General features: G+C 47.2%; 1 protein-coding gene across 1 annotated transcript in view; it reads left to right on the forward strand.

The window, feature by feature from the left end:
- Positions 1–13,241, forward strand: part of ERCC6 (ERCC excision repair 6, chromatin remodeling factor) — a 921,458-nt gene that overhangs the window by 215,514 nt on the left and 692,703 nt on the right. The window contains exon 5 of the mRNA XM_069611154.1: positions 7,927–8,668. Within this exon, the coding sequence (XP_069467255.1) occupies positions 7,927–8,668 (742 nt within the window). The remainder of the gene's footprint in view (positions 1–7,926; positions 8,669–13,241) is intronic.

The raw sequence follows: 13,241 nt of genomic DNA on the forward strand, positions 1-13,241 counted from the left end.
GAATGTCGTCTTTGGCTAATTTCTATGAAAAAAACCCTGATTATTTTCTGAGCTATTAGGGTACCCCTGACAACTCTACTCCTTCAGGATCCAAAGACCCTCAGCCTCCCAGTAAAAGACCTTGTGATGAAACTCCAGCTCAGGGACGGATTTCAGACCCCTTCTCTGTTCAACCTTACCACCAGTATGCTGAAGCGCCCAGACATAGAAATGCTGGAGGACCAAGCGGGAGTCGATTATTACGGAGACGACGAGAACCAGGATGAGGAGGAGGAAGACGAGGCAGAGGTCTATAATCTAGACTCACCTGTTAACAAAGAACCACCGGTCACTGACTCACCTGTGTATGATCAGCCTCTCCTGAATGAGGTCTTAGTTAGAGCTGCAGAGCACTTTCACATAGACACTCAAAGGGCTAAAGAAGAGAGGGACTTTGCAGAAGAGATCATGGGGGATAAGAAAACCATCGCCCAAGCCATACCAGTTATGAAGTCCATCCAACGCAGAATTGACCCTAATCTCACTAGGGCTGTCAACCCCAGAATTGAAAAAATTGTTCAGGGCCATCCAGTCAGACCCACTTTATATAAGGGGTCAATTTAAGCCCGATTTGTTGGTAGTCACTAACGCCAAGAAAAGAGCGGGGACACCTCTATCATCATCTGAAGCTCCCCCAGACAAGGAGAGCAAGAGTATTTATGGGTTAGGAAGGAAAGTGGCCTCCACTTCCGTTTACCAGGCAAGAATCGCCAATACCATCACTCTGCCTTCAAGCTATAATTGCCACCAGTGGGAGCAGGTAGCTGCCCTCATCGCCTCCGCACCTGAACCACTAAAGGGCCAGTTAGCCCAGATTGCGTCGGAGGGTAGATCGGTGTCCGGGTGCATTCTAAAGGTGACTTTTGATGCTGCAGATATTGCAGGCCTGCTCATCGCAGAGAGCACTGTCATCAAGAGATGTGCTTGGCTCAGACAGTCAGGGTTTAAACCTGAGACCTAGGCTTCTCTTATAGACATGCCGGTGGAACTGAATGTCTTGTTTGGCAAAGCCGTAGAGGAGGCACTCAAAACTGCCAAGTATGAATACGATACCCTAAAGTCCCTGGGACAATTGACGAACAAACCCACGAACCAAAGAGGGAATAATAATAATTTTCGTCGCTCACGTGGATAAAATTCCCAGAGGGGTTCCAATTACTCACAGGGTCAGGGTACATCGTGGGGTGGCAACCAAAAAAGTACCCAAAGTTACAGTAGAGGTAACAAAAGGGGCTGCGGTAGAGGGAGAGGCAGCCCAGGCAGAGGCGGTACGCCTCCTAGCAAACAGTGACACTCCACTCAGGGTCCCTTCCCATGCATCCCCAGTAGGGGGGCGCATTTCCAACTTCACCCAAGCATGGTAAGGGATTGCCTCGGACAGATGGGTGCTGTCCACGGTGTCCGCAGGATACTGCATCGAACTGCTGGAGCGCCCCCGCAACCACCCTCCAAGACAAAAAATACACTCCCTGATCCTCCAAAAGATCCTCCTCGAGGAAATCGTCAATCTTCTCACAAAGGACGTGATAGAACTCGTCCCGGGCAACCAGGTAAACTAGGGTATTTATTCAACTTACTTCCTTGTGCCAAAAACAGATTTGACAATGCGCCCAGTATTACACTTGCGTCCTGCAAACAAGTAGGTCAAGCCCCAAAAATTTCGCATGACTACGCTCCAAGAGGTAATCCCCCTCCTAAAAAAGGGAGATTACATGGCAACATTGCACATGAAAGATGCCTATTTTCATATTTCCATGTTCCCAGCGCACAGAAGATTCTTGCGCTTCAAGGTGGATAGTCAGCACTACCAGTTCAAGGTGCTGCCCTTCGGTATAGCCTTGGCTACAAGGGTATTCACCAAGGTACTGGCGGTGGTGGCGGCACACCTACGCAGGGAGGCAGTCCCAGTGTACCCTTACCTGGACGAATGGCTCATCACAGGGGAGATCCCAGTAATTTGCAGTTCCAACATCCAAAGTACGATCAACCTCTTCGAATTGGGTTTCTCAATCAACGAGAAAAAGTCAAGCCTGTTGCCAAGCACCTCCAAACAGTTCCTAGTAGCTGTCCTAAACACTGAAGAGGGGTTGGCCTTTCCATCAGAGGAAAGAATTCGGAATCTACTATTGCAAATTCCTCAATATTAGCCCGGTCGCCATATAAGGGTGCGCAAGCGATGTGTTTGCTAGGAATGATGGCGTCATGTATTTACCTGGTTCCCCACGCGCGCCTGCGACCCATGCAGGAATGGTTGGTGAAACAGTGGTCTCGAGCAAGTGGTCGGTGGGACGATCTAGTGGTCGTTTCGCCAACACTAATCCAAAGTCCTCACTGGTTGACAAGAGAGAACCTGTCAAAGGGCAAACCCTTTTACGACCCAGAGATACAGGCCGTAGTCACAACAGACGCGTCCCTGTCGGGGTGGGGAGCAAACCTCCTTCACCACACAGCTCAGGGTCTCTGGTCTCACACAGCGGCCAAGAATCACATAAACCTGCTAGAGCTTCTGGCAGTCTTCAGAGCGCTTCGAGCGTTCGAACCCTACCTGTTGAACCTGTCAGTGCAGATCTTAACAGACAGCACGACAGCTATGTTTTGCATAAACAAACAGGGAGGGACTCGTTCACCAAATCTGTCCAAGCTTGCCCAGAAAATTTGGAAATGGGCACTCAGACAGAACATTTACCTGTCATCTTAACATGTTCCAGGGGATCTCAATTCACTAGCGGACGCCTTGAGCAGAGTTTCCCTCCCAGAAGAACATGAGTGGTGTCTACAAGAAGAAGTCGTAGGAGACCTCTTCTCACAGTGGGGTTTCCCCACTATAGACCTATTCGATGAACTGGTCAGAGATGTTTGCCTACGCTTTTCCACCCACTCCTCTGATGAGGAAGTTGGTCAACAAGATGCACAGGGAATCGATGACGCTCATCCTAGTTGCTCCCATGTGGGTGAGACAACCGTGGTTCCCACACCTGCGCAGACTGTCAGTGTGCAAACCCATCAAACTCCTGTGCTGGCACAACCTACTATCCCAGCACGGAGGACAAACGGTGCATCCTCAACCCAGTTCGATGAACTTGGCTGCATGGCTCCTGAAGTCATAGAGTTTGGCCATCTCAATCTACCACAGAGATGTATGGATATCCTAAGAGAATCTAGGAAACCAAACACAAGACACTGTTACTTTGATAAATGGAAAAGATTTGTTATTTGGTGCCAGAATAAACAGATCAACCCAGTTGAGTGTACTCCTTCCAATATCGTCACCTACATGCTCCACCTGCTAGACGCAGGGTTGGTATTTAATTCACTCAAGGTACACCTGGCGGCGCCATCAGCCTACACCACCTACCATAACAAGGTATCGTGGTGGAAAGTACCAGTGGTTAAAGCATTCATGGAAGGGGTTAAGAGACTACACCCTCCAATTTCTAATCCACCACCAGGATGGGACCTTAATGTGGTGCTTGCTAAACTCATGGGGCCCCCCTTTGAACCCATCCATAAAGCTAGTCTCAAACACCTGACCTATAAAACTTCCTTCTTAGAAGCCATTACATCCATAAGAAGGGTCAGTGAAATTCAGGCTCCGTCAGTGCAGGATCCTTTCTTTACTGTTTATAAGGATAAACTGGTTCTACAAACTCATCCTAGGTTCTCACCTAGGTTCATTTCTAAATTCCACGTTAACCAGTCCATTGAGCTACCGGCCTTCTTCCAAGAACCCAAAAGCTCTGCTGAGGTGAAACTACACTCTAGATGTGCGAAGAGCGGTCCTCTACTGTGTAGACAAGACCAGACCACTAAGAAAGACAAATCAACTGTTCGTCTCTGTAGCTACAGGCAGAGAGGGAGATCACGTCTCTAAAGGTGCCATCTCTAAGTGGATTGTAAATTGTATCCAACTGTTACTCCCTTTCAGAAAGAATGTTGCCTTTTATGCCTAGAGCCCACTCTACAAGAGGCATTGGGGCCACTCTAGCTTTCATTGGAAATGTACCCCTTGACACCATTTGCAAAGCAGCTACTTGGAGCTCTATTCACACTTGTACTCAGCACTACTGCATTGACTCTCATTCCAAGACAGATACCCAAGTGGGACAAGCGGTTCTGAGACATCTGTTTGCTCAGGACCCTTCTCACATCCCACCTCCTTCTACTAACACTGCTCGCTAATCTATGCACAGCATGTGATCTAAGCAGATTCCACAAGCCTCAGAAGAGTTACATTACTCACCGTAATCATATTTCTGATGCTTGAATCTGCTTAGATTCACATGCGACCCACCCTTCCTCCCCTTTGAGAGAAGGTGCATGGATGCTTGTAGTCTCATCTTCCTTCTATCTGCTTGGATAATCTGTACTCGCGCTACTCCTCATGCTACCTCTTGTCAGAAAAAATAGAATCTGAGGGGTCCTACAGGCGTGAGGGATCATGGGTACAGTGGACGTCACACTAGGGATAGTGTTACTGGCACGCCCTGTGTCGACGCCAATTTTCGAGTTTCGAAAAACAAACTGTAATACTCTGCAGCTTCCACTAGATGTCAGCCTATGCACTGCATGTGAATCTAAGCAGATACAAGCGGGTACACCCCGTTTTGGTTCCGCCGGTTTAGTGAGGGCCGTTTCGGCACGGCCAGTCCGGCGACGGGATGTTTTGGCGCTGGGATGTTTTGCCACGCCGCACACCAGTGCACATCGCCTGCTGTTTAGGGAAACGTTCAGCGCAGTGCACTGAAAGTGCGAGTTTCAACTTCATCCCACACTATTTTAAAATGAAACTGTCCTAGAGCGGTTTCATTTTAAAATAGTGTGGGATAAAGTTGAAACTTGCAATTTCAGTGCACTGCACAGAACGTTTCCCTAAACAGCAGGTGATGTGCACTGGTATGCGGCGCACAGGGCAGATTAGATCTGCCGGGCTCACAAGGGTGGGGCTGTGCTGCTCGGAGCAGATTGCTCCGAGCAGCACAGCCCCCACCGAGCAGCACAGCCCCCACCTTTGCGGGCCCAGCTATGTAGTCTGCGTGGCTGTGGTGCCTGCATGAAGAACTCGCAGGACATTTATGTGCGGCCAGTTCGGCACATGGTTGCATTATTTGCTTAATTAACCATTAGTAGCCATTAGTAGTAGGTAGGTTGCCATTTTTGTCTAATAAGAATTACTGTTTAAGTAACTTATTCTCCAGAAATAGCTACCTGTTCTTGTTAAGGCTTGAGATTTAACCTGCCTGGGTGAAAGTCATAAACCCCCAAAAGGCCACCAAAAAGTACATGGGTGACCACATGTGAAAAAAGTGGATTTCCTGCCTAACACTCGAGGTGGAGGGAAGGGGAGAACAAGCAAGGAAGTCATCAGATGAAGGCAGTATAAGGTGAAGTTGACGTGGCGGTCCAGTGAGTGTTACCAATATTGGTCAAGTCGAGAAGGCCAACAATTGAGAAGGGATCTGAAAAGTATAGATTATACCTTTGGAGCCAGGGCTGTCAAGTCGCCAAGGTATCGGGGAGAGAGTTGAGAGCTGTGAATAATCTGGACAAGGCTGGGGAGCGGAGTCGGTTTAGCAAGACCCTGCCTAGGGGTTTGGGCAAGTGGGACCTCAATGGGAGTGACTTTTACATTATTCGTCTACTTGAGATTTGGAAAGTCTGTTAGTTCTGTTTTGAATCCACTGAATATTGACATTGCTTCAATCCCTTCAATTAATGCTGGATCTCGCCTGCACGCCACAGACAAAGGACACACCCTTTTTCTATTTGATGATGTACATAAAACTGAGTGAAACTTTGAATCGGACAAACTCCTATGCCGGGAGGAGGAAGGCTCCTACTGAGTCGAGTCTCTGACCGATGTCCTGGAGGGACAAAGCCACGCTAGTCCGTGGAGCCAGAGGTGGCGTGGAGAGCGAGCGTATCGGTAGCCAGATGCCAGAAGGCTGGTATCCTAACCGGCTGAGAAGCCAAGGTTGGGAAAGGGACAGAGGCGGGAAAGCAGCTGTCTCATCTTGTGGTATGACCACAAGGAGCAGTGGTGGGCCTAGGCCCGGTAACGAATGACGAGACAAGATTACAGAGAAGAGCCTGGATTCGTGAGCTCTGCATGTGCAATACAGGAGCTGAGGAGACGAGCAGCAGAAAGGAAGCAAATGCTCACGAGGCGATACACCATTGAGAGGTACAAACGTTTATAATAAAGGCTGGCGAAGCAAACAAGGTTACGGGAGCTTGATGAACCCTAGCGGAGAGAAAGCAAACCCATCAGAGGGCCATAGGGCTTTGAAGATTCCTGAGATACTAAGAGACTTTACATGCTGGAGAAGCCACAGAGGTTATTGGAGCCTGATTAACCCGAGCAGAGAGAAAATGTACCTCTAAAAGGGCCAGTGGACCTAGGAGAGTCCTGAGAAGCTGAGAGATTTTCACGGCTGGGAAAGTCAACATAGTTGCGTGATGAATCTAAGTTGGGAGACACCCTATTTAAATCTAGTTGCAACAAGGTTAGTGGAAAGCCAGAGGACTTTGGGGAGACCTAAGAAACATATGTACTATACCATTTGAGGCTGGGAGAGCCATCTGGGTTGCAGGAACTGAGAAAACCCGAACGGGCTGAGGCTCCACCGAGACCGAGAGAAAGTAAGACCATCCAAGTGCCGAGGACTTTGGAGAGCCGAGAACCACGAACTTTAAAGCGTCATGTCGAATTTGGAGAAATTGCATGAAAAAACCTTCTTTTTCCTAAGGAAGAGGAAACCGTATGGAAGATATTTAACGTTTGACCAATCATTTGAGAATCTGCAGATGGGTTGTGAACTGTGTTTTGAGACATTTCCGAACTTTGTAAACATATGGAAAAGAAATTCTTATGTACTGGGTTTTGGGACACTGACTAACTTTTAAAAGCCTGTTGGAAAGAGAACCAAATGATTGGGTCGTGCAGAAGCCCAATACTGAGGCTCTTGCTGCGGGTTCCTTTTTTTTTCTGTAAGTGGTTAGGCCAGTTATCTTCTAGGATTTGGATTTGGGGCTATTTACTTTTCGGACATTGGCGAGCAACCTTTGTTTTAGTTTTATTGGGCAGGGAACTTCCCTCACAGCAGTCGGGCTTGATTGGCGTTTTCTTATCATTTACATTTTTTTTAAACCGAATATGGCAAATAGTAGTCCGAGTCCTTCTTTTGGTTCGCCAGAGAGAGGAAGGCTGGTAAAGGCCAAGCCTGAAGACCAAAGTAATGCTGAAGAGTAGAAGCGTGGATAGTGATTAGCTAGCTGGAGCCTTAAACCAAACACTGGTAAAACCATCATAACGCACCAGAGAAATCAGATCAGGTGTGATTAAGATATCCGAGTGAGGAGAGAACTAGACACCAGTCAAATAAGAGACGGTTCCACTTTTAACAAGACCATAATTCGCTTGCTGGTCGGATATTGGAAGCCACAGCTCACATTTTAAAATCCACTTTTAGGTGGGATTTACCCCTTGCTTTAAAACACCAAGGTAAAATAGGGTAAAAGGCATGGCAATCATATAGACTTTCTGAATGTGAATTACTTACCTGTAACACCTTATATAGCTTTCACAATACATAAAGTATATTGACGAACTCCCTGTGTAAGGGCAACTCTTTATTTAAAGTAATATTGTGTTACTCTGTGATAGTCTATGTTGCTCCTCTCTAAGAAATGGTCTTCATTGCTCAACCACAGCTGCCACTAGATGAACCTTGGACATATTATGTTGTTTGCCTGAGTTTGGGAAGGTTTCACTTCATCCTAAAAGTAGTGCTGAAAGAATGTTTTGCCTAACACTTCTTCTCTGTGAAGTATTATGTTGCTATCCTAGCAGCTTGCATTTATTTTAATCCTTGTTTCTTTTGTTTCTAGAGCCAGGGCCTTCTTCCCTCGGTAGTATGCTGGTGCCATCCCAGGAGACTGAATGGGAAGCGCTCATTCGTACTGGTCAGATGACCCCATTTGGAACAAAAATACCTGAGAAGGTGCCACGTAAATTGATGTTGGATGATACATCTGGTTTTGAAAAATATCTCAATGACCAAGCTGAGTTGTTGGCTAATCGAAATAAATCAGTCCTACAGAAGGGGAAGTTGAAAAAGAAAGCTCTTGCCCAGATCCAGAGCCCCAGTCCCAAGAAAAAATGTAAGGAATCTGAAAGCTTGACTCAGAAAGACCATCGCTTAAAGAAACACCTGAACAAACTCCAAGCTAAGGCCCACAGGATCAAGACAAACGTAGGGGTCCCCAAGAAAAGGCAGAATGTTATGGCCACAGAAAGGGAGGTATTTGATGATTGTGAGAGCGAAGGGGAAGGGTCGGAGTACATGCCAGAGGAGGAGACTTTCGACCCGGAGGAGGTTAGTGAGCATGAAGATTATCAACCAGACGGGGAGCACTCTGATTATGAACCTAAGCCATTACCCAGGAAAAAAACTCCCAAGAAAGCATCAAAAAAACCTGCTAAGAAAACTCCCAGGAAAGTCATTGTGGATGAGGACTTTTTTCCCAGCTCAGAGGATGACGATGATGAAGAAGGGACAGTTACGAAGCAGGGCAGAATCCCAAAATGCCCTGATGATGGCGATGAGGACTCCTACAAGCACAGATTGAGGTTGGTCTTGGCATGTGCTAATATTTACAGCGGGAAGGTGATGACATTGTTTAGATATGGAACTAGGTAATTTGAGAGGTTAGATAGCAGACAGCAGCCTGGGAAGCACTGTACTGTCTACTTAACTCACCTGCTGATAGGTCATGAACAATGGCTACGATTTGAATGAATGTTGGGCAGAAAGCCCACTTTTTACAGTTCCATGTAATAATGTCCCCTGACAAAAAAAGTTGCTATTTCTTTTTAAAAAATTGGATCAGGGGACATCCCTGCCACCCGTCCTCATACATAATGTCACCATATATGTTGCCAATGGCTTTTCTCAACGACATTATGTATGGGGACATTATTACCCGATACCCTTTTTACCCACCTGTGTTAGCTCCCTTTACCTTTTGTTGGCTTTTCTGGATTTTCAATTTGTTTTTCCATCTAGCTATGCTTAATCCAAAGCCTGACTGTGAGTGTGCCTCTGCTTTATGTTCTCTGCCTTGATAGTCCTTAAGACCCCCTAAGGCTTGGGTACCCAAAAGGTACCCCGTAGTGTCCCAGAAAAGGTACCCCTTCTAATGGATTGTATCCTCCCATGGATTCCTCATCTTTTATATACTGATAAGTTTTTTTTCACAGCAGAGGTTGCCGTGCATTGTTGAGTCGATGTGCCTCAGCGGTATCCATTCCCATGATCGGATGCGACGTCGACAATGGTATAAATAGCATGCAATGCGCCCGTTGCTTCTGCTCTGTTTTTCCGCATGCACAGCACACTGTGGAATGGTTCAACTCACCTCAGCGGTTCTGACTTCGAATTTCTACTGTATAGTTACTATTTCTTCGAGAATGTCTACTCCAAAAACAGGTTCTAAGAGGTGTGCGCACTGTGACTCGAAGATTTGCCTCTCGTGACTCAGTAAGGAGCACAAGGTCGTTGAGTGTGGCTCCCTCAACTCATTGATTAACAAGACCTTGAAAGAGAGAAAGTCTAAACTCGTAGGTCGGTCTGTCTCTAAATTCCTGTCCACTACTCCCTCAAAAAAGAGCAAATCCACTGACGATAGGAGTTTAAGGGATAAGTCACCTCAAAGGCCTGAAAAACACTCTGAACCCTATAAGTGGTTGAGGTCTAGGAGCAATTCTGGTCATGCCCTTTGATGGGTCAAACCTTTTTGGGGCAAAGTCTGACGACCGCTTAGAGAAGCTTCAAGCTTCTAGGCGGCTGCAAAACGCTTGGGTGCAGCCATCCGTTGGCCTCAGCAACAGCACCTACCTTCCCAGGGTTGGAGAAGGTTGCCTTTTCGTTTTTTACTCTTCATTTGGACAAAGAGGTAGAGGTCAGCCTGCCCAAAGAGGACAAAGGAGATTCTTGCGTGGCTCTAGAGGCTGCGGAGGAAGAACTGCTCAGGCAGTCACCTCCTCACTAAACTCTGCCACAGCCCAAAAACCCCTCTGAGCGATTTATGCACAGGACTCCGGAGGGAGGGGTTGTATTACCCCATCACTGCACATACTTCACAATTGAGAATATCGAATTTCAGCATCCCAGCATCAAGGGATACTGTCCTGGTGGAGCTTCTGTAACTGGAAGGACGCCTGTGTGTGGTGACCATCACTGGAACACTCTTCCCTCATCCTGTGATGTGTCCTAAGAGGCCTGCGCTGGTGAAACTTGCATATCTTTATCGCCAGGAGTTGGATTTGAACTGGCCAGAAGAATCCTTGCACTCGCAGCTCAACGGCGGGAAATCAAACCTCCAGCGACCCACGAAGTTATCTGGAATAATCGGACTTGGGGTTAAGTAAACGCAGTGGATCTGTTCCCTCCCCTCTCATGCATATGATAACATTGGGAACAAGTCCCTACGTTGAATATCTTTGAACTATCACCAACACGAGTAAATTCTAACTTACCTGCAAAGACTCATTCTGGTGAGAAGCATTGTGCTGCTGTGACTTTTTGGGCACAAGGACCCATTTTTCTTTGGGAGTGGACTGATTAAGTTAGTTGGTACCATCATCTATTGCATTAATTTACTTACCTCCTGTGTTGAATAAGTCATTTGAATGTATTTCTGAACCTATGATGAGTATTGTGCAATAATACCACCTTCTAGTTTCATGTTTCAGTGTGTAGATGGCCTAGAATAAATAATTGTATTTGTATACATAGCTGGTCCCTGACCTCGCTCATTCTCTCCTTAGAATAGCCTTAACTGCTGTTTACCTTGATCCTGATTGAGTTTTGGCTAACCTCTCAGAGTTCCCTGTTCATTACAAGTAGGGTGGCCTCCTCAAATCTGTCCACCAGGCCAGATTCTAGAAATCCATCAAACTGACATCGTGGTACACTCTACAGTGGCTTATCCTCTTGGGGTTTATCCCCTCGCTGAGGACTCTGCTTTCACACTCCGCCTTGGGGGTTTGGTATCTGTTGGGGTTGGATTTTTCTCTCCTCTACTTGGTGGGTGGAGGGGTTGTGTGTCTCAGCCCGTTTTGGGATCTTGTTTCTCTTACCTGCCTTGAGGGTCTTGTATCTCTCTATCCTATCCTGTCTTGGGGTTCCATTTATCTTGCCCCGCCTTTCTGCCCTCCTCCCAGTTTCCTGGAGCGACCGCATACCATTTTTCTCCATGCAGTGCTCCTCCGACCTTAGCTTCCGTAGACCGATGTGGATTTTCTCCTCAGGCTGTTTCCTGACGTTCTGGGTCTTATGGAGCTGGTGCTGTCTTCTGGGAGGGCTTCAGCCTGGGTTCTTTGTTCTACACATTGCTTGCCGCTTAGGCATTGTCCAATGCTTGGGATTCTCAGGAGTTGGGCTTCTCCAGACAGTGTCTAGGTAGGGTTGCTGAACGTTTCTCGAGCTTCACCACGGTTCGATCTGCTATGCTGGCCGCGTGTTGGCTTCTTTCTTGTTACACCTCCCAATAGGATGTCACTTCTCCTTTGCTGCTCCGTGGGCTCCTCGTCTCTTGTATAGAAACAAATGATTGGGGCTTATCTTCCACACAACTGGGGGAGGGGGTGGGTCTATTCTTTGTTCTATCTTCTGAGGTGTGAATGGTGCCTTAGAAGGTTCAGAAACAATACCAGCCATTAGTCTAGGAAGTTGCACGTTATTATACAGTTCATCTCCCACATAACCAACAAAACAATCAGTTTCTTGTGACAAGGGAGGATAACGCATATCCATGTTTATGGATTGCTTGTCCTCTAAAGGTGGTTGGGGGGGGCAACTTGCCCTGTCCCCTACGGGGTGTTAAGCTTAGCAGGCTCACCTCCCTAGTCCCATTGCTCCCCCTCAGGGAGAGGGACACATTCCCTTGATTGGTCATCACCCCCCAAATCCCCCCCCCACCTTGGGATCTTCATATGTAGATTGGAAAAGTGTTGCTTACCTGCCACTTCATTTTCCTAGGAAAGGCTCTTTATTGACCTCTAAAGAAGTGTTTTATCTCTTGCCTTTTCTTATGTAAAGATTATATTTTTATACAAATATAGTGGGTGGACATTCTCTCAGACTTTTTTTGTGAGTACTGTACCTGCGGACAACCCCATTCCACCTCCTGAGAGTACGTTTTGTCTGCTCTGTCGCACTACCGTTTAGACAGCCCGCCGAGCTTGAGGGAGTCACTGGTTGACCTACCTAAATACTCTCTGAATACAGGCCTCAAGATATATACCTCTAACAGCAAGTAAAGTAATCGGCATACACGTTCAATGGCAGTTTGTCAAAAATGGGACACACATCGCACTTTAGAATTTGGAGTGTGTGAAATAGCAACAGTTTCAAATATCTAAATTCGGTGTGGCGGTGTTACAGCAGTATAGGGCCTATGTAAACTGTTATAAGAAAGTAAATAAACGTAATCCGTTCCCTAACCTAGAATAAGTATTGCACAAAGGCAGTGGTCCAGATAAGAGATGATATGATAAGGCATTTATAACGCCCCTATACACAAGTGTTTCAAGGCGCGACGAGGCAAGGGAGGGGAAACCGAGGGAAGACCGAGACAACGATCTTACTAGGCCAGGTGACATTGAGATTGCGCAACTGCAGGGGAGGGGGCGAAGGGAGAAGTGCAGGGGGAATGCTGGAGGGGGTAGTGCAGTACATAGGATAACAGTAAAATAAATAAAGAAAAAGTGCGGGCAGCTGGTGGCAAGTGCAAGGGTAAGTGCAGACATCAGTTGTCAAGTGCTGGTAGGGAGCTGTAAGGATACAGAAACAGTCCCCGAGTGCAAGGGTTGCCAGGGGGGGCAGTGCAGGTGTGCAACTGGTGGGGAGGGGTCCTCGACCCAAGGTCAGAGGGTAGCCAGGTAACCAGTGCCGTTTCAGTCAGGAGATCAGCAAGGGGGGGGAGGAGGAGAGAAAGCAGAGATGGTTCTCCTCAAGTTTCAGTGAGGCAGGGAGGCTATTCCAGAGGGAGACCCCAACAGAAGAGCGATCTACCACCAACTCATCACTTGGAAAAGCGACTGACCCTGAGGGAGTTGGAGGCGGATGAACGAAGAGCTCGAGAAGGAAGATATTTAGGAAGAGAGAGTTGAAGGTATTGAGGCGCCAGGCACCAGAAGG

The sequence above is a fragment of the Ambystoma mexicanum genome, chromosome 8 (assembly GCF_040938575.1).
Source record: "Ambystoma mexicanum isolate Mex_15411 chromosome 8, UKY_AmexF1_1, whole genome shotgun sequence".
NCBI lineage: Eukaryota > Metazoa > Chordata > Amphibia > Caudata > Ambystomatidae > Ambystoma > Ambystoma mexicanum.